This window comes from Perognathus longimembris, chromosome 6, assembly GCF_023159225.1.
Source record: "Perognathus longimembris pacificus isolate PPM17 chromosome 6, ASM2315922v1, whole genome shotgun sequence".
NCBI classification, from domain to species: domain Eukaryota; kingdom Metazoa; phylum Chordata; class Mammalia; order Rodentia; family Heteromyidae; genus Perognathus; species Perognathus longimembris.
Genome location: NC_063166.1, coordinates 65,216,625 through 65,243,408, shown reverse-complemented (window position 1 = coordinate 65,243,408; position 26,784 = coordinate 65,216,625). Strand labels below are relative to the sequence as shown.

The 26,784-nt window shown below is 45.5% G+C and overlaps 1 protein-coding gene across 6 annotated transcripts in view; it reads left to right on the top strand.

The window, feature by feature from the left end:
* Positions 1–5,697: 5,697 nt before the first annotated feature.
* The window catches only part of Stk35 (serine/threonine kinase 35), a 41,255-nt gene continuing 20,168 nt past the window's right edge, over positions 5,698–26,784 (top strand). For 2 of the 6 annotated variants that reach the window (XR_007211309.1, XR_007211308.1), the window contains exons 1-3: positions 5,714–6,028; positions 6,664–7,276; positions 20,043–20,792. Coding sequence is in view for 4 of the 6 variants with exons in the window: in XM_048348926.1 (XP_048204883.1) it covers positions 5,714–6,028; positions 6,664–7,276; positions 20,043–20,755 (1,641 nt within the window). In the remaining 2 variants the exon portion in view is untranslated. Of the gene's footprint in view, positions 6,029–6,111; positions 6,259–6,663; positions 7,277–20,042; positions 20,793–26,784 lie in introns of those variants that run through there. The other 4 variants (XM_048348926.1, XM_048348924.1, XM_048348925.1 and 1 more) reach the window with 4 other exon arrangements.

The window sequence follows — 26,784 nt, the reverse complement described above, 5'->3', positions numbered from 1 at the left end:
CAGTACTAAGGCTTGAACTCAGGGCCTTGAGCTCTCACTTGGCTTTTTCTGCTCAAGGCTGGCACTCTACCACTTCAGCCACACCTCTACTTTCAGCTTCCCCGCCCCCCCCCATGTTCATTGGAGATAAGAGACTCATGGGTTTTTCTGCAGGAGCTGGCTTTGAGTTGAGATCCTCAGAATTACAGGTGTGAGCCATAGGCACCCAGCCAGCATCCCTTCTTAATCTTTAATTTTTATACTTAAAAAATAAACTCTCTCCTGTGTTAAAATAGAGATGTAATCTCTCTACTCAGTTCCATTTTCCCCTCTCCAATTTTCCTCCAAATAATTATAATTTTCTATTAAATCGATGTACTGTCACATTATTTATTTGCAATGGAATTGTAGTTGATGATGATTACAGTGTTTTTCTTATAAATTGTTTTCGTTTCTTGGCCATAATGAGCACCTCATGTCTTATTTGTTTAGTTTCCTATGTAACAGCTCTGATTCCTCCCACAGTTCTTTGCCTGAACTCCAACCCAACATAATCTATTCCGCTCTATGCTCAGTCTAGGAATGGGCTGGCATAAAGTGGGGAGGGGTGGTCTAGAGGGAGGGTGGATGGAAAATTACATCAGTATTTCCTGTCTTGCTAGGAATACAAATTGTCAGCTTCAACCCCGGGTTAGGAAATTAGCTGCTGCAGGGGGGGCACGCAAAATCTGGGTTAAACCAGCCCTCCAGGTAAAGCTAATGATACATACATTCAAGCTCAAGACCCTCTGGTACCAAGGCTAAAAGAGCTTGGATACCAAACCTAGGGCTGCCTGAGTTCAGAGTCCAGGTGTTCCATTCCAGCATCAAGTAGCAATCACAAGCCTTGGCCTTCCTGTTCCTCAGGAAGATACAGGAAGATACAGGAGAGACACAGCTCTCTCCTCCCCTTGTAGTGGGCAGCCAGGCCAGAGGCTCTGGGCTCCGCCTTAATCCCCTCCTGCTTCAACCCAGCAGCAGCCAAGTGCATGGTCCAGGCCGGGTGCTGGACCCAGAACTCCCCCTTCCTCTCAGGCCTCCACTGCCTTTCCAGTTTCTGAAGCAAGCACTTGAGTCTCCGAGCTTCCTCTTGCTCCCGTTCCCCAGCCCCTCTCTCTCAGGCCAGAGCCCTCCCTCCCCTCCTCCCCAGGGCTGGCCCACCCTGGGTGTTCTCAGTCCTGAAGTGAGGGGAGGAGGCTAGTTTACCAGTCCAAATCTCACCCTTTGACTCTCTCTCTCTCTCTGGGAAATTCATAACAGCTAATCAGAGGCTCAGCTCTCTCATCTGTGAAGGGAACAGCACTAGCGTCCTGCTCTGTCACTTACCTGGGCACTTGGTATGTGCAAATTACCATGGTCCCCATCTTTGTGTGCTCCCCCCCTCCATTCCTTGCTCTTTCCTTCCCCCACCCACTGAGTTCCAGCCCCATTGGCTTCTTTGCTTGCTCCCACCCACCTCAGGGCCTTTGCATATGCTCTTCCAGTAGGTGAGCATTTAGGTATTTTTATTTTTTTGCCAGTCTCCGGCCTTGAACTCTGGGCTTGGGTGCTGTCCCTAAGCTCCTTTTACTCAAGGACAGCACTCCATGACGAGCTACAGCACCACTTCTGGCTTTTTCTGTGATTAATTGGAGTCTCATGGACTCTTCTGCTGGGGCTGGCTTTGGACCATGATCCTTAGATCTCAGCCTCCAGAGTAGCTAGGATTACCGGTGTGAGCCACCGGCTCCTGGCAAAATTTGGCTATTCTTTTACTGAATTCAGCCTCTGCTTAAGCCTTACTGACATTCATGGTCAAATGTCATGTGGGACCATAGAATTCCATTTGTTAGTTCAGACTCAAAGACAATCATTTTATCTGCTTTAAAATTGCCTAGCAGAGTCAGGCACTGGTAGCTCATACTTGTAATTCCAGCTACTCAGGAGGCCGAGATCCTGAGGATTGCATTTTGAAGTCAACCTGGGCCAAAAAGTTCTGTGTACTATCTCTAAAATAACCAACAAAAAGAAGCACTGGTGGCATGGCTCAGGTGGTAGAGTGCCAGCCTAGCAAGTATGAGGCCCTGAGTTCAAACTCTAATACTGGAAGAAAGAAAAAAGAATTAAGTAAGAAAAGTAGCTAGGAGCCAGGGCTGGCAAGTGGGGCTAGGCTGCTCCGCTTCTGAACCAAAAGACACAAATTTGTGGTAGCAAGGCTTTTTCACTTATAATTGAACTGTATTATGGTATAACTTGCAAGGAAGTTCCTTCACCCAGAAAATTACCTTGTGGCTATTAACAGTCAATTCCGTACCTGAAGAAGACACTGGGATGGTTTCTGCCACCAAATGCTATTTTCTCTAGATGTTATATTCATGGGAACATAGTGAGGGCTTTCCCTCATTTTTATAGCTTTTTGAAGTAAAGTTGTGCATAAACTAAAGAATACAATTTGAGGTGTTTTAACAGCCCCCCTTGAAACTGTCCATTTTCTGTGGCTGTCTCCCCACCCCTCAACTAATCTGCTTTCTGTCACTACAAATGAGCCTGCATGTCCAAGAATTGTTTCTAGAATCTTCTGGAATGTGTTCCATTGTGTTTGGCTTCATTCACTCATCATAATTCTTTTGATTCACCCATGCTGTTAAGTATCAATAGTCTGTCCTTTTATTTTCCATTGCATGGGAATACCAGTTTGTCCACTCACTTTTGATGAACATGGGCAGGGTACTATAGTCTGGAACTCTTAATTAAAAAAAAAAAAAAAAAAGCCACTGTGGCTGGGAGCTGGTGGCTCACACCTGTAATCCTAGCTAATACAGAGGTTGAGATCTGAGTATTATGGTTCAAAGCCAGACAGAGCAGGAAAGTCCAGGAGCCTCTTATCTCCAATTAACTATTAGTCCCTTCCCTCCAAAACAAAAAGCTGGAAATGGAGCTATGGCTCAAGTAGTAGAGTGCCAGCCTTGAGCTAGAAAAATTAAGAAACTGTCCCAGCACCCAGTACTGGCACAAAAGAAAGAAAAAAGAAAAGGGAAGGAAGGAAAAGAAAAGAGGGAGGATGAGGAAAGGAGATAGGAAAGAAGGGAGGGAGGAAGGGAGGGAAAGAGAGAGAGCAAGCAGCTGGTTGCAATCCATAGGAAGAAACAAATCTCTACACCTGGGACTTGGGTTTCTCAGCTGCAGTCATAGGAAAAGTACTTTGTTTTGGTGGTTGGAGCACTAATGTGACCTTCCAAACACCATTTCACAACCATTACCATAAAACTTGTTTCAAGCAGAACTCATCATTGAATGCTGAAATGAGAGAGAGAGAGAGAGAGAGAGAGAGAGAGTGTGTGTGTGTGTGTGAATCTAGTGAAGAACTGGGTATTAACTCCAAAATATCTTCCTGCAAGACAATAGTAAAAAAGAAAGGGGGTGGGGGGACCATGCCTTTACAGCACAGTGCCCTGGGAGACATCACCTCAACAATGACCAAGGTAAACACTACCAATATTGGGGCAAGTCGAGTCATGTGCTACCTGATGTGAGGCACCAGGGACATAACTTCTCCCAGTAGCAATTTGATCAGAAAGGCATGCTCTGAATCTGGTCAAGAGAAAATATAAGACAAATCTAATGTTAGTGACATTCTACAAAACAACTTGCAAGTACTCTCCAAAAATGTCAAGGTCACGAAAGACAAAGGAAGGCTGAAGGACTGCCTTCCCAGATGGAAGGAAACTAAAGAGCCAGGACTAAATACAAATGACCCCAAATGAAATCCCAAAATAGTTATGAAGGACATTACTGGAACAATTAGCAAAACTTAAATGTGAATGTCATATTAAATAAAATGATACCATTATTAAAAATTTCTGATATTGATCACTGTACTGAGATTGTACAAGAAAATGTCCTTATTCTTAGAAAATAAATACAGAAAAAATATAGAGGGATAAGTGGGTATGTCTGAAATTCTAAAATGATTTATAAAAAAGGACACAGACATAGAAATACAACATATGTATGCATGGTATGTTATGCACAGATAAGGTAGAGAATATACAAATTTAGCACAATGTATTCATTTTTTATTCTGGCTGAAAAGTATAGAGCATGTGCCAGTGGGCTCGTGTCTGTAATCCTAGCTACTCAGAAGGATGAGATCTGAGGATCACCATTTGAAAAGCCAGTCCAGGCCAAAAAGTCTGAGATGCTGATTTCTACCTTTAATTAACAACCTAAAAGCCAGAAGTAGAGCTGTGGGTCAAGTGGTAGAGTGATAGCCTTAGGTGAAAAAAGCTAAAGGACAATACCCAGGCTCTGAATTCAAGCCCCAGTACTAGCACACACACACACACACACACACACACACACACTAACAAGTATATGACAGGCTAGGTATGATGCTACACATCTGTAATCCCAGCCCTAAGAGGCTAAGGGCTAAGGCAAGAGGGTATCAGTAAAGACCACCTAGGACTACAGAATGGCACCCTGTCTCAAGAGGAGAAAAGTATATGAGAATGCATTCTTCTTAAATTTGTGTATACATTTTCAAATTTTATATATAAAATGTGTGCTGGCAAGGTAGTGTACATCTGTCATCCAGTAACTCTGGAAACAAAAGAGACAAAGGTAGGGAGGATCACGATGGAGATTTGTGGTCAGATGCCACCTGGATAATCGAAGAGACAGTCATCTGAAAAAGTGCAAAAGGCCTGGTCAACTGACAGAATCAAGCTGAGGACTTGAGCTCAAAAACAAACAAGACATGGGAAACATAAAAAGGCTTCCTGACAATACTATCAGAAGTGATGCATAACTAATCCTCACAATTGTGTGTGTGTTTTATTGGAGGTAGGAGACTCATGGGCTTTTCTGCCTGGGCTGCGTTTGAACCTTGATCCTCAGAACTCAGCCTCCGGAGTAGGTAGGATGACAGGTATGAGCCACTACAGCCTAGCCTCAAACTCATTAATTCATTCTTTTTTCTCGACTGTACACTGGCTAAAACCATTCTGAGCATTTACCTGACAATAATCTCAATGTCTCTTGTGTGTTAAGTTCCAAGTGCATTAACTGTGTAACCTCCAAGGGAGAAAGAAAGGCTTGGGGGGTTGATTTAACTTGCCAAAGGTTACTCAGAAGGTGTTGTCTCTCTCGGTGGCCAAGAACCTCAATCATCCAATCAATACCTGCAGATTCAAGTAACAAATATTGAGCGCCTGCTGCACACGGTGAGGAACAGCAAAAAATATAAAATAAAAAAACTTAAGAATCCACACCTAAAAGGGCACTGAGCAGTCATCTCACACCTGATTTAGCTCATTTATTTGGTCCAATGACCCGCCAGGGGAGGAAACTGCAGATTTAAGAGCGGATCGCTCGGTGGGTGGTGAGGGAGTGAGGCTCCCAGGCAGCCTCGAGGAATCAACCGAACGGACCAATCCGGTCCCCCTGCCGGTGTTTTATTAGGCACCGGCTGGGGGCGGGTAGTTCACTGGCGGGTCAGGAGGAGAGGGGCCCGGTGCCGACGTGGGCGGAACCGGAGAACCGCGGGATTTTGGCGCGTAATTCGTGTGAGCGGAGAACCCTCGCCCGTGATTGGATCCCCGGGCGCGGCGCCGTGCGCCGAGGTGCGGCGCGGCGCGGCGCAGCGGTTCCGTCCACCCCGGCCGGCCGCGGGGGCTGCGCCCGTCGCGCTCGGTGGGGGCCCTCTTCACGGGGGATGGGCCACCAGGAATCACCGCTGACCCGAGCGGCGGCCCGAGGGGCCGCTTATATAAAGACGTTATGTAAAGGGCTCAGCTGGCGCCAACACGTGGAGGGCCACGGGAACCCGGACGCCTGGGCCTCCCCCGCCGGCGCCGCCGCCACCAACGGCGCCACGGCCGCCGCGGTCGCCCGCCGCACCCGCGCCGCCGCCGCCTCCTGCCCCGTTACCCGGTCGCTGAGAAGACCCCGAGCCGGGGCGGATCAGTCCCCGGCGCGGCCTCCGAGGGGCAGACGGCGGGCTGTCGGAAAGTGGAACCGCACCCGCCAGGTAAGTTCAAGGCCGGCGCTGGAAGTGCAGAGTTTCCCCTCCCCCTCCACCCTCCTCCCTCCCCCCCCCCCCGGCGTTCGGGGAGAGGCCTCGGGGCCCGCGCCGCTGAGAGCGGGAACCGGCGGCCCCTCTCCTCACCCGCTGCCCGCGGGGACTTGGGCCTTGGGCCGGTCCGTTGGGCTCCGCTGGGGCTCGATTCAATGGACTGTTTACACCCGGGAGGACACAAGGTAGGACGCGCGGTGGGGGGAGCTCTAGGGGCGCTCCCGCGGCCGACGGCATCCCAACAGCTCTCCTCTCTCCCGAGGGCCGTGCTTTATAATTTACGAAGGCGTCCGGCTCTGGTTCGTTGTTTTGTTTTTGCGGTACCTGCCCGGATAGCTAAGGGAAACTGGGTTCCCGGCTCTGGCGTTTCTTTCCGGTTCCCCCTCGGAGCCGTCGCTCAATGGTTCCGGCCGCCCCGCTTGCCCCACCCCGTTTGCGTTCAACCCGCGGCGGTGGCTTCCGTCTTAAAGGGGCCGCGGCGGCGGCGGCGAGAGGAGGAGGAGGGGGGGGTGGGGGTGGGACGCTCCGCGGCCTGCACTCCCGGCCTCCTCGTCTCGGCCTGGTGGTTTAATCGACTCTCCCACCCTCAGGTCACAATCCAAGGTCCCTTTCCTTCACGTCCCGCGGCCGTACGGAGGGATGAGGCAGGGGAGGCCCCGGCAGCGCCGTTGCGGCTCCCCTTGCCGTCCGAAGCCATGGAAACGGGGAAGGAGGACGGCGCCCGCCGAGGTACACAAAGCCCCGAGCGGAAAAGGCGAAGCCCAGTGCCGCGGGCGCCCAGCTCGAAGCTGAGGCCGGCGGCCGCGGCCCAGGCCATGGATCCGGTGGCGGGCGAGGCCTTCCTGGAACAACGGCGGCCGGAGGGCGGCGGCGGCGGCGGAGGAGGAGGAGGAGGAGGATCTACGCGGCCGCGCTACAGCCTGTTGGCCGAAGTCGGGCGCGGCAGCTACGGCGTGGTTTACGAGGCTGTGGCCGGACGCAGCGGGGCCCGGGTGGCGGTCAAGAAGATCCGCTGCGACGCCCCCGAGAACGTGGAGCTGGCCCTGGCCGAGTTCTGGGCCCTGACCAGCCTCAAGAGACGCCACCAGAACGTGGTGCAGTTTGAGGAGTGCGTCCTGCAGCGCAACGGGCTCGCCCAGCGCATGAGTCACGGCAACAAGAGCTCGCAGCTGTACCTGCGACTGGTGGAGACCTCCCTCAAAGGTAGGGGGCCCGGCCCGAGCCGGTCCCGGGTCCCCCGTCCCCCCTCTCCTCCCGGGGGACTCCCCCGGGGTCTGGATCCGAGGCCTGTCACGGTCACCCCTGGCCGCGACGCGTCACACCCTCCTCAGTCAGACTTTTGGCGCCCCCCGGTTTATTCAAAAGAACTCCCGTTCAGCTCAGACCCCAAGTGTTTAGCTGGCATTTTTCCGTAACAAGAGCTTAACTTCCATGCCCGCCGTTATTTTAGTGAGTGCCCTGACCCGGTGAGCCTTCATGAAATAAACTTAGCCTAAGGTGGTGAGGAAGCTGCCCCAGTGTGAACTCTGGAGTTGGCTGAAACCGGGTCCCTTTTCTCTCCCTCAACTAAAACAAAAAGAAACTTTACCCACCCACACCTTCCCCTGCTCGGCTTCCCAAGTTTTCCTTGGCACATCCTCCATCTCCACCACCCCCACCCCCCAAATTCTTGCATTCTAGTCTGATAACCCCCTGGGTTGGTTTTCTGGCTTAGGCCTCTGGGGTGAATCCTCTACAGGTGGGTCTGAAGTTGTCCCGGAAAAAAACATCTAACTTCTTTTCCCGCCTTTTCATATTCTAATTTATATATTTTTTAAATCTCTGGGGCTGGCAGAGAAGTGGTTTTACTTATGAAGCAATTGGGGGTCCTCGAGGCCAAGGAGTTTGAAATCCTGGGATGACAGTAGCCAGGAATCTGTTCAGAGAGGAGAGTGGGCTAAAGTAAGTCATAGGTCAGAGAGTCCAGAAGGAAAATGATTCTGTGTCCCAGCCCTGGTCTGAGTGCTGAATTGCTTTTTTGGTAAAAGTAAGTTTTTTTTTTCTTTTTATAACTAGAGAAACTTAAGGCTCAGAGGTGAACAAATATATCTTGAAGGTTAATCAGCTTAAAGGGAAGTCAGACTCCTAATTCCTGAGGTACATCTCCTGGCTTAAGTGATGAGAACCCAGATCAGTCTTTCTTCAAGCCTGGATCCTCTCACAGTAATGTTTTTCTCCCTATCTGACTGTGAGTTTTTGAGAATGGATAAGATTTAGGATTGAATAGGGTTTTGTAAGTCTGGGATCATTACTTTATTGTAAGATTCCCAAAAACCCACCACAAGTTTCATTTGTTTGACAGTAGACTGGATAGTCCAATCTTTATCAACTTGGGCCCTTTTTCAGAGTAGATGTCTTTATACCCATACCTTAAATACCCAGCACTCTTCCTGGGTGAATGCTTTTTGTTTTGAAGACAACCCAAAGAGATCCTATGCCTTGCCTTTTTAAGGTGTTTATCATTTATTTCCTAGTCCATTTGTTCTTGCACATCTCCTGTTAATGGTCTGGACTTCATATTTCTGATTGCCTTAGTATGAATTTGCTTAGTCAGACACTTGTAACTTCAGTTCATGTCAGTCTTGAAATTTCAGTGCAGTTTATAGTCCTTGCTTACTCCCCCAGTTTAGAAATAAATTTACATAGACATTTCCCTCAAGGAAATTTGCCAGTAAACAGTGGCAGCATAGTATGGTGGTTAAGGTGGTTAAGACCATTGACTAGGCAATTTACTGTCAGTCTTAGCTTGTCCTAAACTGAATGATGGATGGGGAAGGGGGGGCGGCTAGAAACCTGTGAGGAGCATGCCTTTATTGGAAGATAGGAGTACCTGAGTCACAGGGTTGCTGCACACTTGAGGAATGTCCATAATGTTCTAGATAAGGAGGTAATCTCTGCCTCTCAATTCAGAATCCTCTTTTACCATTAGAAATTCCAGTTCGGGTTGAATTTCAGTTTCAAACTTCGTTGGAAGGTGGCAAAACATGTCCTGTTTCCTGCGTTGTCAGCAGTAACATGTTGATGACAACACTTTATTCTCAGCCTCCCTTTGGGAAGTAAAACCAGAGAAATGAAAATTTTTCCTTTAGACCACCTTCTAAATAGTGTTCTTTCAAAATACTGAAGTCTCCAAAATACTTAAGTCTAGATTACCTGAGATAATGCAACAAAAACCTGTGTGTTCTGTGCTTTATGAAAGTGATAGTCAACAGTCAGGCTTACCTGTCTGATGTTAACTTAATGAGTAGCAAATAGGTAATTGTCTTTTGCTTGCTAATATTAAAGTGAAGAACAGACCCAAATTAAATTTTTCTGCCTACTGCTTCCAAGATTTAACATTTGATCCCATCCATCCAGGGCCCTGGTTTGCTACAAACTTTGTAGCATGCATATTGCATCTGGTTAGGTCTAAGCTGGAAGAAATTTTAGGGATAACTTACCTGGCTCTGGTCTAAAACAACAACAGAAAAGTCATTGTAGCCACCTTTTCTCATCTCCTGGATTTAGAATCTGCCCTGAAGTGTCAGGCATATACTTTGAACGGTCTCTGTTGTGGCACTTGGAGATGAAGGGATAAAACAAGACAAAACAAAACAAAAAAACCCTCACTTTTTGCCTCTGTAGCATATTTAAATGGACATCAAAGTCACTGGAAGAAATAGCAGGTTAACTCACTAACAAGATCTCTCTATAGCCTTTGCACAGAATTGAGAGCAAAGAGACTCAGGCTGTGACAGATAAGGTGGATGGGAAGAAAAGTGTATGAGTGCAGATTGGCAAAGAAGAGACAAAGTGACTTCTATTTCACTGTTGTACCAGCAGGTAGTTTTCTCCCTGTTACATTTTAACTCCCTAGTGAATGCACAGAATGCATTTCTGTAATCTCAAGAAATGGCTTGATGTATCAAAAAAAAATCTTAAGACAGTGTTCTTATTCTTTTTTTCCTACTATACTTTGATAAATTTTTATGCATCATCACATCTTGTGTAAGCATAGCTCAAAAGAGTTCTTCCCAGAAGTATGATACAGACCAAAGAGGTCTTCTGGCTGCTTTTCCAAGGAGGAAACAGGAATCCAGAAAGAAAACAGATAGGTCTTATCCCAAAAAGTTAGAAGCACAACCCAAACAAGCTCCAGGGCTATGCCAGAACAGATGAGTGACTGGTTGATTGGTTAGTGCTTGTGTCTAACTTTGAAGTACCTTCACATATGCTTAACACATTTGGGGGTAAAAAAGGCCATTATCCTTTGCTTTTGTCTGCTTGTTTTCCATTGCTAAAAGGACCCTGTCCTGAATATACACCTGAAACAAAGTGCAAGGTCATGTAGAAGACACCAGGTAAGCCTGACTCATGTTCAGATTTCAGAAATTCTGTTACTCAAAATCCTTCAGACAGGGGCTGGGAATATGGCCTAGTGGTAGAGTGCTTGCCTCGTATATGCCTCGTACATGAAGCCCTGGGTTCGATTCCTCAGCAACACATATGTAGAAAAAGCCGGAAGTGGCGCTGTGGCTCAAGTGGCAGAGTGCTAGCCTTGAGTGAAAAAGAAGCCAGGGGCAGTGCTCATGCCCTGAGTTCAAGCCCCAGGACTGGCAAAAAAAACAAGCAAAAAAAAAAAAAAATCAAAATCCTTCAGACATAGAAAGACCCTCCCCTCACACACCCCCCCCCAAAAAAAAAAATCTGACTACTCAAGGTTCATAAAACTAGATTTGGAAAACCTTGTCCTCTACTTAGTAAGACTGCTTCTGCTTTACCAGTTTGTCTGTGCTCAGAGTGCCTCTATGACTTAGAACTTAGGTCCTTGCCTGTGCACCATTGCTGAGTGACTGTAGTGAGCCACACTGCTGTAGTAGTAGAAGGGACTTGGTTTGGGAAGTCGTGAACATAATACAGGATCAGGAATTGGGATATCCTTGGAAATAGGTTTTACTTAGAATTTAGTTAGTGGAAAGGAGAAAAGTAGCAGAGGTCTAAAGTAGCATGGGGTAGATCAGAGTCCTGGCTGGTTGCCAGCCTGCAACCTTTCCTAGGCTGCTCAGGGCTCATTGCAGGCCTGCCACCCCTTACCCAAGCTCCTAGAACACAACCCTGAATTCTCTACTGCAATGAGGGGAGGCAGAGTTTAGAGACACCCTCAGGTAGATAGTTGGATGGTGATCTTTTGGCATCAGTGATAGAAGAGGGGCTGGGTTGGGGAATGGGGAGCTGTAAGCTAATGGGCTATACAGTACAAGACAGGATTTGGAATTGGAAGGTGATAGTATCAGTTTTACCCAGTCAAGAACTAAAACTTGCTGAGTATTATGTTCAGGATGCTACTTGAAAGATTTTGTACCTGTAACTGAGCCCTTGCAACTATCTTTTGAAGTCAGTCCTACAATTACCTTTATAAATAAGGCTGCAGAGGTTAATGAAATTGCTTAGGGTAAAATATGTGAGCAAGTAACCAGGATTCAAGCATAGTCATCCTAACTCAAATCTCACAGCTTAACCACTATGGGCATATTTGAGAGAGGTCGCTTTGGCTCTGGGTTGTTTTTTTCTTAGTGCTTTACTCAGAAACTAATGACTACTGTTAGTGTTTAATTATGTATTAATCTCTATTGTGGCAGAGATTAATTTCTTTTGGTGTTATCCTTGAATCCCAGCTGTAGGGTCTCTGTACCTGCTTTTTAGTCTGCTCTTGAATGTCTTGGGGCAACTGTTCTGATTCTTTCTTGCTGACTGATTTCCTTCTTTGTGCATTAGGGTTTTTAAGGTACCAACCCCAGGAGATACAAACAACACTGACTTAATTCAGAGTGTTGGTTAATTGGGGTTGCATTGGGTAAGGCTTTTTAATAGTGTGAGCTCCAAGGGAGTGCTTAGCTTTCTAGTAGAATTTCAGTTCACCTTGAATTTGGCCTTTGGTAGTATCTTGTAGTATCTTTAGGGCTAAAAGCTCCCCGCCACCCTTCTAGATCCTGATCTAGTTGTCTTTAACTTACATATTATGCATGCCCTTTTGTTAGTACATATAGGCTTCTTCTGTACGATAAAACTAAAGCCAATTATTTGAGGCAAGGCAGCAGCAGAGAAAGCTTTTCTTACAGAAACTGTATTAGTGATCAGAAGGTGGAAGACCAGCATTGTAACCATCTCCCCAGGAAGCTGACTTAGATGCCCTGTGTAGAGGAGACGTAATGGTCACAGGCTGGTGGGTACTTTCTCTCAGGTGGTGGTTTGTGGCCAGATGATGCTTATCTGGGCTTGATCTCATTCTTAGGCATTTTTCAGTTCTGCAAAGCCCTGGAATTAAGATCATTATTTCCTCTGACTATTCCTGTCACTAATTAGTTTGCCCAAGTGTAGGTCATATTGCATAATGGACAGACTAAAGGGGTAGCTGCCCCAGCCTCTCTTGCAGATCTCTAGACTCTAGGTAATGAAAGAAATCTTCGTACTTAATTATTGTGGAACACCAGGGTCAGGTGAGGTTAACGAGGGCGTCAGGCAGAGATCTGATCGCATTGATCAAACTTTACCATTTTCTTCCCCACTCCCCCAAGTCTTGCTCATGATTTGTAGCTTATTTTGTCCATTATTGAACACCTGTGCTCATGTTGTATACTGTGGGGAACCCTGAACCCTGAGACTTAATTCTGTTTTACCACAAGTGCCTAGGCTAATGGAGAGGATGGTTATGGTAAGGAGATTGAGTTCAGCCTCTGAGAGATGCTGTAGGGAACCAGCTACCAGGAATGTGGACTTGTGGTAAAGGAAGGATGGCTTGATGAGTCAGGAATGACTGTGGCCAAAGCTGAGGTGTTGGACCAGGCCCATTGCACATGGGCAGATACTTGACCCAGTGTGCCATGGGTTCCTTTGCTTCCTACCTGGCTAGTAAAACCCATGTTATAACTGGACAACTGTGGGGAATGTTCCAAGAAGAAGTAATAGCAGTTAGGATCTCAGTGTTTTCATGTTCATTTTCTCATTCAATCCTTTCCGCTGAGAAGCCAGTGGTTTTGTAACTTGATGTTACAAAAGAGAAAAATCCAGGTCAACCATTTTGTCTAGTTAACACTAGTGAAGGATGGCGCTCTAGACTTGAGATGCTCTCTCCAGCTTCTGTATTCTTGGCACTCAGTCTTGAGACCATTGGTCATAATGGATGGCTGCTTGTGTGTGCTGAGACGTGAGCAGGACTAATGCTCAGTGTTGTTTGCTCTGGTGTCCAGGCACTGCACATATAAATATCCTGGCTGACATAGTCAAATCCAGTGATGTAGATGTTTCTTCTCTGCTTATGCAGAGTGAAACAGGTTCTTAGGGTCTTAGGTCATAGCTGTGTAAGTGGTGGGTATAGAAGGAGAATGTTGATACCAAGCTCGTGTCCTTTCTTCTGGGCCTCTGCTTATTCTTGGCCTCTGGAGGACACTGTATCTTACAGGCAGTCATCATAACAGGTCTGTTTGACTAACTTTAAGAAGCACTTTGGACACACCTTGTGGTGTGGACATGTTAGCTAGATTCTTTAATGTAAAGACACAACCCTAAATCTTTGAGACTGGGATGATGGGTTAGTGTGTATACTCCTTTTTCTTAGGAAGGCATACTGCTGTGTGTGGGTCCTTGTCTTCAATCTGTCAGGACTGATCTTCTAGACAGTTCTTTAAGTGCTAAACAAAAGCAGGAGTAGTCTTATTCACACTTTATTTTAATTGTCTCTAATCCTTTTAAGCATAATTTTATTGAGATTTCTCCAGTTTTCCCTTTTTCACATTAAACTTTATGATAGATTGCATGAACTTCCCTGTTGGGTTTTTGGGATTTTTTTTTTTTTTTTTTTGCCAGTCCTGGAGCTTGAACTCAGGACTTGGGCACTGTTCCTGAGCTTCTTTTGCTCAAGGCTAGCACTCTACCACTTGAGCCACAGTGCCACTTCTGGCTTTTTCTCTTTATGTGGTACTGAGGAATCAAACCCAGGACTTTATGAATGCTAGGCAAGCATTCCCAGCATTCCCACTGAGCTACATTCCCAGCCCTCTGTTGACTTTTTAAGTAGGTTTTTGTTAAAATATACCATGGTTGTTCAAAACATTTAAACAAGTGGTAATACCACAACAAAATGTTAACATCCATAGATAGTGCATTCTTCCCAGGCTTTTCCTTTTATCTGTGCTGTATGAAGAACTATTTTGGGGTGGTTTGAGTATTTAGTGTGTCTTTCATTAGTAGAGGTTTTTTTTTGGGGGGGGAACATTTAGAGTAAGTTCAGGAGTGAAACAGATGTGTCAGTTGGACTAAACTTTCTTTTTCGTTTGGAACAGATCTTACAGCTTGAATTCAGGGCCTGGGCACTTGTCCCTGAGCTTTTGTGCTCAAAGTTGGTGCTCTATTGCCACTCCATTTCTGGGCTTTTGGTGGTTAATTGGAAATCTGAGTCTTTCAGGCTTTTCCTGCCCCAGCTGGCTTAGAACCTCAGATCTCCATCTCCTGGGTAGCTAGGATTACAGGCATGAGCCACCAGTACCCAGCTTGAACTAAGCATTTTTAAGACTTGTGATACTGTTGAATTACTGTCTTCTTAGCAATTGAAGTCAAAAGCAAAATACTGAGAAAAGTCTGTTGTGTGGCTGGACAGGACACAAGGGACTTTGAACATTAAACTCCTTGGGGCATACATAAATAACAGTCTACTTATAAGAAGCTTTTGCCAGAGAGGGAAATGGAACATCCGGGGAGAAATGGCTGCTGGCACCAAGCTGATCCTGGTCAGCACCCAGGCCATGGAGCCTGGGTCCTGCTCCCAGCCAGCTGTGGTCATTCTTTGGAGCCTCTACCTGTAATTATCAGGATAGGAGTTTGGGTGGAGAAGATTGAGTCAGGTACTCTGACTCTGAATGTTTCCTTTACAGCATACTCTCCTTTGTAAAAGTTACTAAGTTCTGTTGATCCCAAGCCACCAGACCTTTCTCTTAGTCACTGTTTGCTTCCTCTTTTGATCACTCCTGGTAGCAAAACTCCTGTTAACTTCTCAGCTGCTCATCTCCATCAGCCTCTAGAGGGAAGTTGATCTACCCAGTATCAAGACATACTCATGACTTCACATGTTAACATGTCTGAGATTAGTGGTATATCATAGTGGCATCAACAGTCTGTCAAGCTATGTAAAGGTAGGTTTTTAAGATCTGATACCTCCATAGATATGTATAGTAAGTGGATGGAGGACTTTTGAGTTGTTTCCGTTGCTCACTCTGCCTGCTTGCAGGCAATACCTCCTCTGTGATTCCACTGGGCTACCTGGTCCCAAGTTGCTTAGTTTCTGAGCCCATGAGGCTTGATTGGAATTGGAATTAACTGGAAGCTGGATAGCTAACATCTGAAAGAGGTGTGGGAATAGATTTATTATAAAATCCAGGGTATTTTGTGTGTCTTGTCAAAAGATACTTTTCCAGAGCTCATGCTGCTCATACTGTTTACTGTTGTCAGGTGGAGCTTGCTGGTCTTTTTCCATAAAGCAGGCTGTTTTTTGTTTGTTCTTAAAGTAATAGGGATTAAGCCCCAAGTCTTGTGCATGTTGGGCAAGTGCTTTTACCACTGAGCTATGTCTCCAGTCGTTTTTATTTTGAGACCAATCTCTATGTTTCCTAGGGTGGAATTGAGCTTGTAATCCTCCAGTTTCAGCCTCCCCAGTATAGACTTAGAGGCGTGCACCACCACACCCTTAAGTAGCCTACATTTTAATGGAAGATGTCACTATATATTTCCATGAGTAGTGATAATGCTATGGCATCTAGTTTTGGGGTATTGTTCAGTATCTTCTGCCTCTACAGACTGCGACATAGGAAATGCTTGGAAATGCAGAATTTATTTCATGGTCACCTACCTGTCAGACTTGAGGGGAAGGTGGTAGAACTGTCCACAGGAAAATCTGCCTCTTTACGCAGTCAGATCTGCTTGATAAACTTGGCTGTGGAAGCTCAGGTCCCAGCTATCTACTCCTGGCCTATGGCTGTCCCTTCTGAGCAGGTTACTTAACCTCCTTAGCCTCTTTCACCCTTGCTTTTCCCACCTATAAAATGGGATGTGTGAGCTTTTACAATGGTGCCTGAAAACCAGTGAGCTCTTGCATCCTTATCACCTCTTCTAAATAATACCCTCCCTCTGTGCCTCTCTAGAAAGGAAGCTAGGGTTTGTTTTTGTTTTTGTTTTTTTAAATAGTTCGTGGGGCTTAAACTCTGGGCCTGGGCACTATCCCTGAGCTCTCTTCAGCTCAAGTCTAGCACTCTACCACTTGAGCCACAGAGCCACTTTCAGTTTTCTGATGGTTATTTGAAGAGTCTCACGGCCTTTCCTGCCCAGGCTGGCCAGATCTCGGCCTCCTGAGTAGCTAGGATTACAGCGGTGAGCCACTGGCGCCCAACTTGGAAGCTAGGTTTTTTACTCTGGCTACAAATCGTGTGTGTGTGTGTGTGTGTGTGTGTGTGTGCGCGCGTGTGCGCGCGCACACGCGCGCATGCATCTGGGCTTGAAGTTGGAGCCTCACATCCTGCACTCTTCAACTTGAGCCACAGCCCAGGTCCAATTTTTTTGTTGTTGGTTAATTGGAGTCTCACAGACTTTTTTTTCACCGGGCTATTTAAACTATGATCTTCCAGATCTCATCCTCCTGAGTAGTGAGGGTTATAGGTACTGGCTATCTTGCTGTAAATCTTGTAGAGCTGTTGGATTATATTGAACAAGGAAATTATGAAAAAGTAAGTGAATTGTACTTGTTTCTATCAGCACCAGAAACCAAGTTTCACATAGGCATTGTCAAAGTCACACATAAATCTATTCTGATTGCATATCTTGAAAGTGGGGACATACCCAAGGATGTGGTAGGGAATCCTCTGTGGTGGGCTGAGCTAAAATTATCAATCACCTGACCCCATCAGCCCCTCCTACTCTGGTGGACCACAGTGACTTTTAGGGTCTTAGGAGTTAGGGAACCAGTATTCCAGTGACAAACTAGCCCAGATAGTTTGATCGTTTTTTCTTCCCCTGTGTATACTTGGTAACCCTCTGGGGAGGCGGGAAATCAAAAATAAGAAATCTAACCCCTACCTCAACAATTGCAAGATGTGCTAGCATTACTCAGGGCTAAGGAGCTAGGCCATGAGTTGCCAACCAGAATGTCTGGTACTACTTATAAAACTTGGATAAAAATTTAAGACCAGAGCCGTGGCTGTTCAGAAGAGGGCAAGCTACTTGGGCAACCAACCTAACATAAAGTGGATTGCCCTTCAAGCTGACCTTACAGTGCACATTCAGTTGCATATTATGGACATGTCTGTGAAGGTTCACTTGAGGACCAAGTGACCAACTTTGGCAGAAATGTGGAGGATGCTTTTAAGGTAGAGACTGTCCTAGTAATAGAGTGTCCTGATGTAGCTAGAATGTGGCTTCTAGTTTTAATTTAAGAAACTCGATGTCCTCGATGGCATATAATCTACTCTGATTTTTCTGATCCAAACATTTTATTTTATCCAATGTGTAGCAACTTTTATTGTGGCCTTACAGTATTGGGATTACTTTGTTTTTGTTTTTGCCACTTCAGGAGCTTGAACTCAAGGCCTGGGCACTGTCCCTGAGCTACCTCTGCTCAAGGCTAGCACTCTAGCACTTGAGCCACAGTGCTACCTGCAGCTTCTTATGTTTGTGGTATTGAGGATTCAAACCCAGGGTTTCATGTGTGCTAGGCAAGCACTCTACCACTAAGCCACATTCCCAGCCCTATTGAAGTAGGACTTTCAAGGACCTAGTTGGGATCAGGGATAATGAGGATGGTTGGTGGGCTTTTCCTCCAAAGTATCTTATAACCTACAAAATGTATTTCATATGAGTGACTTCACAGTATTCCTGTAATTAAGAGGTAATTCTCAAATTTGATAAGACTGAGGCTCAGAGGTTCAGGGTTTTGTCTATAAATTTTTCCTTGCCTTTTTTCATACTTTACTTTGTGCATGTTTTCCTCTGACCCTAAGAATCAGCCCAGTAAGCCAGTACCTAGAATCAGAGTATGCATCCAGGCCTCTTGTTTCTGGTCTGTGTCCCCACATGGTCTTGTTTCTCCAGCCTGGTTTGCTTCTCCACAGAAATACCAAGTGCTAAATACTGTCTCTTTCTCCAGTCTGGTCAGAAGTAACAGAGAGGCCCAGGCAGGCCTCTCTCCCTGCACAGGCTTTCTGGTCCAGGAGCCATTTGATCTACCCAGGTGCTGACTTGGGGCACTTGTAATCCTTATTTTCTTTGTCTGGATACTCATAATCTAGCCCTGCACTACAGCCTGTTTGGCAGCTTTGTTTTCTTATTTCCACTCAGTCGCTATAGTTACCAGCTTTGTATATAAAATGGTCATCATTCTCCACCCTTTATTCCTCTACCAGAACTCTCAGTGTTATCTGATGTGGCCTTTTAGGAAGGAATTTGATGGCTTTTTAATCTTTTTCTTTCTGGCTTACCCACCGTGGATCATTTTTTGTTCTCCTTCTTTTGTCTCTCTAGAGTCTAGATAGGTTTAGACTTTAGGTCACAGCTTCATTTTGTAGTGTTTTTAGGTAGAAAGCTTCAGTCAGCTTTGGGTGACCTAGAAAGAGGATTATGAGAGGGGGAAACAACTTATCTGGGGGAAAAAAAAGCCATCTGCTCTGAACTGGTTCTACCTGTATTAAGTGTGGGTAATATAAACAAATAAATTATATAATTGCAGTAGATGGGAAGTCTGTTTGATTGTGGTCAAAACCTTCAGTCTGTGTCAAGTTAATCTTGACTCAACCTGGACCTCCCAGACCTTTGTCTTTGTAAGACAGAGCCTTGAAACATGGAGGTGTGGAAATTGTCTGGATCACAGCTGGAGTTCTTTGTGGAAGTGCAGCCCTTGTCTTTGGTTGTATGGTTACACCATATTGGGAGCCAGAGGATATATTTCAGGGTGTGGCTCAGTTAAAATTGTCCTTTGTGTCTACCCTGGGTGAGACCATTCTCTGTGGGCTCAGTCTTTTCATTAGCGAGATAAAACTTTGAAATAAGAGCTCTCAAATCAGGATCGGCATAGAGAAAACAGTCACTATCTTTCTACTTTCAAGCCCAATTAAAGAAAATCTGCATAGGTATGCCTCTACTTCAGATTCCACTGTTCCCTTCACTCTACACCTTGCTTGCTTATTTGTCCATGTGGTCTGTTATTTTTTGCTCCATCTTATCCCAGAGTTGCTGTTTTGCATTCCTCTGCTAACCTGTATCCATTAAGGATATCTTGGGTCTTGCCCCTTCTGACTTGTTTGCATTTGGTGAGCCTTGCCCTTCTTTGTGGTAGGAGTTGACCTTGCTGCTCGTGGTGATTGCTACCTGCAAAAACTAATTTTGCCTGCAGAACTAAACTTTATATAGAGCTGGTGGTGTATTAGGATACAACAAACTTACAATGCCATTCTGCATGTGTTAATAAAAATCCTTCTATAAGTAGGAAAGAAGAGAGGGAAGGTCATTTGCCTGGCATGGAGCAACAGTGATAGTAGAAGCACACACTTGGACCTCTCTTCTTTTCCCAGCATACCATTCTAGGAGTTTGGGTGGAATAATGTCCTGCATCCAAGATATTAAAGAAACAAAAATGGGCCTGTGAAATAATGAGTTTCTACTCAGGCCCATTCGTTTTAAGTACCAGATGTTCCACTCATCCGTGGTGCTGTCACCCCATGGCATGTCCTTGGCCTGTCCTATGTGGGTCGAAATAGGCTTGCATGTGTAGAGTTGGCATAGTGCTATTTGGGCAGGTCCTCTTGAAGCAGTTGTTTGTCACCACTGTCATTCTTTAATGTAGCTTATCCCTTTGGTTAGAAAGTAATTTGAATATATCCATGTCACTGAAGCTCTTTCCTGTCCTCCTTTGACTTAGGAGAAAGGATCCTGGGCTATGCTGAGGAGCCCTGCTATCTCTGGTTTGTCATGGAGTTCTGTGAAGGTGGAGACCTCAATCAGTATGTCCTGTCCCGGAGGCCAGACCCAGCCACCAACAAAAGTTTCATGCTACAGCTCACGAGTGCCATTGCCTTCCTGCACAAAAACCACATCGTGCACAGGGACCTAAAGCCAGACAACATCCTCATCACTGAGCGGTCTGGCACCCCCATCCTCAAGGTGGCAGACTTTGGACTGAGTAAGGTCTGTGCTGGGTTGGCACCTCGAGGCAAAGAGGGCAATCAAGACAACAAAAATGTGAATGTGAACAAATACTGGCTGTCCTCAGCCTGCGGCTCAGACTTCTACATGGCTCCTGAAGTCTGGGAAGGACACTACACAGCCAAGGCGGACATCTTTGCTCTGGGCATTATCATCTGGGCAATGATAGAAAGAATCACTTTCATTGACTCTGAGACCAAGAAGGAGCTCCTGGGGACCTACATTAAACAGGGGACTGAGATCGTCCCTGTTGGTGAAGCGCTGCTAGAAAACCCAAAGATGGAGTTGCATATTCCCCAGAAACGTAGGACTTCCATGTCTGAGGGGATCAAGCAGCTCTTGAAAGATATGTTGGCTGCTAACCCACAGGACCGGCCTGATGCCTTTGAACTTGAAACCAGAATGGACCAGGTCACATGTGCTGCTTAAATTCAGGCCTGACCATCTTAGGTGTTTTTTAAAGTAGGTGAGTGCTCTCTTTTTGTTCTGCATGCACACTCGTTAAACTGGGTGCTGGGTGCTCTGTCCTCCTCCCTCCGGCGTATGCTGTGGAATCAGGGAAAAGGGCAGTGATAATGAGAAGGTGGATTTTTTTTTTTTTTAATTAAAGATCCTTCCTCCCCCATACCCATACACCACCACAGCCTCTACCCAAATCTTGCTGAAGAGATAGGTTAGGTAAGATTATTTGAGTACAAGTTGGGAAGTCTAGTTTTTGAGAGGAGTTTGTTTTGGCTCAACCTCCTACATTCCTAGAAAATGCCTTTTCTCTCTATCAGGTAAGAAGTCCTTGCTGTAGGAAATGTGCGGAAGAGGTACAGCTTTTCAGAGAGGAAACAGTATCGCTAATCATCAACATGTTACATGGTTTAGATCTTTTTATAACTAGGGAGAGTGTTTTCTCTTTTTACTCCACACAGATTTGAGCACCCATCATGCTTGGAAAGGATGGCTTTCGGTGATGGAATGGCATCCCACTCTGAACTATAAGCCGTCTCTACATTGTAGAGACTACAAAAAATATATTAATGATAATCTTATATAGGAACCTTGCTGTTTAAAAGTTATTGTGGCTTTTTGTCAAGTGTGCTGCTCGGCTTTGGGGTAACCTGAGAAGCCAGATCAACCTTTTCCTTGTCATTGTGAATTCTGTAGCCTAATTAGTGAGAAAAGCATTCTCAATGTTCACCAGTCATGAAAAAGCACAAACACTGAAGGAAGTTTTCCTCTCAGGATGGTACCCCAGGCCTGAGTAGGGAGTTAAGGGAAGTGGGGCGGATACCAGTATCTACAAAGGAGCTGGTGCTGGGGGAGCTTGACACATTGGTTAGGCTGGACATTTGGGTTAGTGATGAGATTGAGTACCAGGACAGAGAGAGCAGTGTGGACAGAGGTTTGGTAGAAAATCCAGAGGTGTATGCCTTTAACAAGGTGACTAGACAGGAATCTAAAGTGTGGACCACACAATAGATCAGACGTTGATACCCATATTTTTACATGTACTAAAAGTGACTTATCCAATTAAATTAAGGGCAGCTACATCTTAACCTCCTACTTGCTTTTTTTTTTTTTTTAATGCCAGTATGGCAAGGTAAAGTAAACTCTTAGATTCAGCTGAAGCCTTGAGGTAAGGTCGAAGTGCTGGTCTCAACAGTTGTAGGAAGAAACCATCAGGCACAGAGCCTCTGACACCTGAGTTACTTCTTTCCCCTTCACCCTTTCCCCTGTCACCCTCAGATTTCTGGGCGGAGTTGGTTCATATCAAGTTGAACAAGTTACATCTTCATTGTTTTCAGCATCTGTATTTCTGGGTGTGTCACTAGCATTAATTCTGCCATTCCTTAACCGTTCATGAGAACCTCCCTCCAGGTACCAGACCGATTTGTCCACTGCCCATTGAGAAAGAGAATGGCATTCCCCAAAGCCGACTTGAGGGTGAAGGGTTGGCTAGCTAGTGTTCTAATTGTATTTCATGCTGTCACTTTCTATTTCCATCTCAGTCTTTCTGCTTTTACAAGATTTCCAGAATTCAAGTTTGTCCCAGTGTAGGAGGAAAGTTGTCGTTGGAAGAGGGACCTGAATTTGGGTTATGATTATGGAGTTGTCACAACTAATTAGGATCAGGGCTCCAATTTATACATCCACACTTAAGATTTGTGCTGCTTTACTGGACATAGTTTTAGGTAACTTGGAGTGATTCCTCATCTAGGAGAAATAGGTGCCACCGAAAAGGGGAAGTAAGGTTAGCCTTTTGTTCATAGTAAGTGTCCCAGGATGTCTTTTTGTTTTGTGGTTCTGCCAGCTAGTACTGTGCTGATGGTACTAGTTTGTTGTTGTTGTCCTAGGTGGACACCTACTTGTATACCTGGGCCTAGGTCTATGTGACTGAAACTCAACCTTATACTAGAAACTTCAATTTTATTTTCAGAATAGCTAGAGCTAGTCCATTAGAGGATCAGTGTTGAGTTGGTAAGAACATTGAGTCTAGGCCCTCTTTCCCCTGCCAAAGTTTATAAGATGGCAAGAAGTTAATATTCATTCACATATTCATTCAGCATGTTTATTGGGAGACTACTTACCAGGCACCATTATAAGCACAGATTATTCACACATTAGTGAACAAAAAACTTTTTTGCAAGGTGGAGCTTACATTGTATTCAGAACACAGTTCACAGGGCATGTTCTGGAAAGGACTAAATGCTGAGTGAGGGTGGGATGGATAGAGCAGCAGAAGAGATGTGAATATTGGGAGGTCAGTGGGAAGGTTCTTTGGTAGAGTAAGTCTTATAAGCCATTGCAAAGATTTTGGCTTTTAATTTTGGGTGAAATGGAAAGCAACTGGTGTGTTTTGAATTGTGTGATATCTGACCCTTTGAAAGGATCAATGTGTCCACAGTGCTCAGAGTAAGCCAAAAGGGAGCAAGTGAAGGGGTAAGATGATGATATTGGCTTGAAATAGTGGAGCAAGGAAGTAACTTCCAGACTATGGGTGCATTCTCGGGTGGGAGCCCCAGGATTTCTGGTGGGTTGGATATGAGATGTAAGAGAAGGAATTAAAGATGACTCCAAAGTTAGTTGGAAGGATAGAGCAGTAATCAAGAGAATTGGGGGAGGACATTGGGAGGAGTGGGCGCGCTTTGAGAAACATTAGCACCCCTGTAGAGAATCTTCTGAGTACAAGTGTGTAGAGAAGCATGAGTAGCTGGCAGAGTCTGGAGTTTCTGTATAGTCTAGACATACAGACCTAGAGATTGCCAAAAGACAAGATGAAAGGACAGCCCTGGGCTGCAGATATTCACTGGATTTATCAAATGGGGGAGTCCTTAATACTCAAGCAATGGAGTAATGGAGAATCACTAACTCTAGTGGATTTGAGAAGGAATGAGGAGGAGAGGGTTAAAGACTACCAGAGAATAGACCTATTGGTTTTTCAAAAGATTTGAGTATGAAAGCCCTCTTGCGCTGTTGAAGTGGAAGACTTCAGAGATCTTTTGTTTTGTAGTAAATGGAAATATTTGCAAATATTAAAAATTAAGTGGTTTAATGTTTCCAACAACTGAAGAATGTACTAATTACATGTTATTATAGCTACTATATTTAGTTTGGATGCAGTGGCTGATGCCTGTAATCTCATCTACTCAGAAGGATCCTCTTAGCAAGCACAAGGGCCCTGACTTGAAACCCTAGCACCACTACTATGTAAATACCCATAGCTATAGATACACATACATAACATGTCTCATTTAGCAAGCTTTGTTTTCCTTATGCACTTTTTTTTTTTTGGTTTAATGTCTATCCTAGTAGTCAGCTGGCTTCTTATCAGCTGTGCATTACTATCTAGTGCCACATCATTCACAAGGTAACCTGGAAAACACCATTGTACACGAAGGGAGACAAGTGAAAAAGGCCAATCATGTACTATTATCATTATGAACATTTATCTTCCCAGACTGTACATTGAGAGCCATTTACACATAGGGCTCTTCCTGAGGAATTTTGCCATTAAAGAGAAACCAAAATGGGGCTGGGGATATAGCCTAGTGGCAAGAGTGCCTGCCTCGGATACACGAGGCCCTAGGTTCGATTCCCCAGCACCACATATACAGAAAACGGCCAGAAGCGGCGCTGTGGCTCAAGTGGCAGAGTGCTAGCCTTGAGCGGGAAGAAGCCAGGGACCGTGCTCAGGCCCTGAGTCCAAGGCCCAGGACTGGCCAAAAAAAAAAAAGAGAAACCAAAATGTAGGTGGGGGCTCAAACCTAGAGAAGGAGGTTACGTGAGGGCCCCAGGAAGGGATAGAACTTATACAACCTAGATCCCCACCCAGCAGCCTTCCAGGTAGCCTTGTCCTGGCCCAAGCTAGCAGCACATAGTAAATGAGCACACCCAACCACAGTACTGACAAGAATTCCCTTTGTCATTTAAGATAGTAAATTTCAGAGTATCATTTAGGCCAAGCTTTCCATCCCCCAGAATGAAAGGAAACACACTTGGGGTTGGAAGTTGAGTCCTCTGGGAAGATTGCCGACTGGTGACAGTACAGAGACTGAGTCGCATTTCTGTGGCTTACTGGCTGAGTGACCACCAACAGGTTATTTACTTCCAGCCCTAGGCTTATTACCTGTAGTGTGGCTGGCCTCAGTCATATTTGTCTTGTGAAGGGGGGGGGGGGAATCACAGGTGGTAGAGACTGCAGTGAAGTGCTATGTGGCACGGTGTGGCCTGAGTGGGAGGCCTTATTCCCCTCTGAAGATGGTGACCTTCTCTAGCCTGGCTTCAGAGGATTTCCAAAAAGCTTTTCTTTTAAAACAAAGCTGTTTTCAAGGCCATTTGTCTAAATTGCTTCTTCCAGAAAAAGTTTCTCCTTTTAACCATCAATCCCCATCTCTCCCTCGTTTGTCACTTTGGGGAGACATTTAATCCTTTCTAATGGGTCCTACTAGCCAGTCACAGCCTTACCCCACACAGGAAGCCAGTCAAACTGATGTGCCAGGTGCCACCGCCCTCACGTTACCAGGGAGGCAGGGTGTTGGGAGATGAAGAACTGCATATTCATGGCCAAGTCTGCCACCCAGTACACAAACCTTGGTTGCTAGGGCCTTTTGGAGCCAAGCCCTTGAATGACATGCATTTGGAGTGGACAGCCAAGGCCTCCAAAGGAAATCAGATGTTGATGTGACCTAAGGGGTCATAGAAAGTCATGGTTCTGTCTGAGATCTTGGTAGTGGCCTAATATCACAAAAAGAAACTAGGCCTGATTTCTCTTGATAGGTTAGCGTTCATAAGGAGTACACTGTAGGTTTGAACTCTCATGGCTTTGAGTCATCTATAAGTCATTTGTGAATTTCAGATAATCTATATAATGGAACTCAACAAACAACTGAGCCTCAACTAGGTTAAATTTCCTGTCCACCTAGCTCTGGGCCATCTGATGAGTGACAGGGACTTGAGAAACATAGTAGGCTTCTCATAGGAGGTGGTTTCTTCTACTCTGGCAAAATCAGAGTATACTGGTGGAATATACAGAGTAAACAGGTTGCCCCAAAGAAAACATAAACAAGCTTTACAGGTAGACAAGCGGCCAAGGAGCCAAGGGTAGGGAGGATTCTGTGCCCCCAAAACTGATCTCAGCTTAATCTCTGGTAGAGCCTTGAATTACTGGGCTGGAGAGTAGGAGGAGGGAATAATTTAAAGTAGGTCATGCTGGGGGTGGGGGGCGGCTTATGTAAACACTGATTTTTGTTTGTTTTATGTTTTTGCTGCTATGGGGACTTGAACTTTCAACCGCACATGCTTGCTTGGCTTTTTGTTTTTTTAAGTCATGACTGGTGCCCTGCTACTTGAGCCACACATCCAGTCTGGCATTATGCTGGTTAATTAGAAGTAGTCTTTTGGACATTTCTGTCCTAGCTATCTTCTAACTTTGATCCTCAGATCTCAGCCTCCTAAGTAGCTAGAACTGACAAATGTGAGACACTGGCATGCAGGCATATCTGAAACAACTGAGCCTTTACTTCTCTTTTGTGTGTCTTGTCTGGACAGTTTCTGTCTCTGTGGCCTTGCCTTACCCTGTCTAACTAGTAGTATTTCACAGGCTGTGCCAGAAAAGAGGGACTGTGGGGGAAGATTCAGTGTTTAGTTTTCTCTTGGCTCCAGGAAAATGAAGGTAGCCTTCAACTGGAAAGACCCAGTAGCTCCTAAGCAAATACCACTATACAGTGACCCATGTCCCTTAAGGTCTCGTGTCTACTGCTGTTTTGGAGTTCTTCCCCAGCCAGGAGGCTCTGGCTGTTCCCTGGTGCCCCGCTGTTGCCATCTCTCAATTGTCCCTGCTACTTCAGCCAGAGGAAGCTGTCGGTTATGTAATGGGCTTCTGGCCTCCAGGGATCATCTGTCCCTGAAATGTTGCAGGAGATTTGAGCATCTGGGAAAGGACAAGTCTGCCCTGGGGCTGTGGAGGG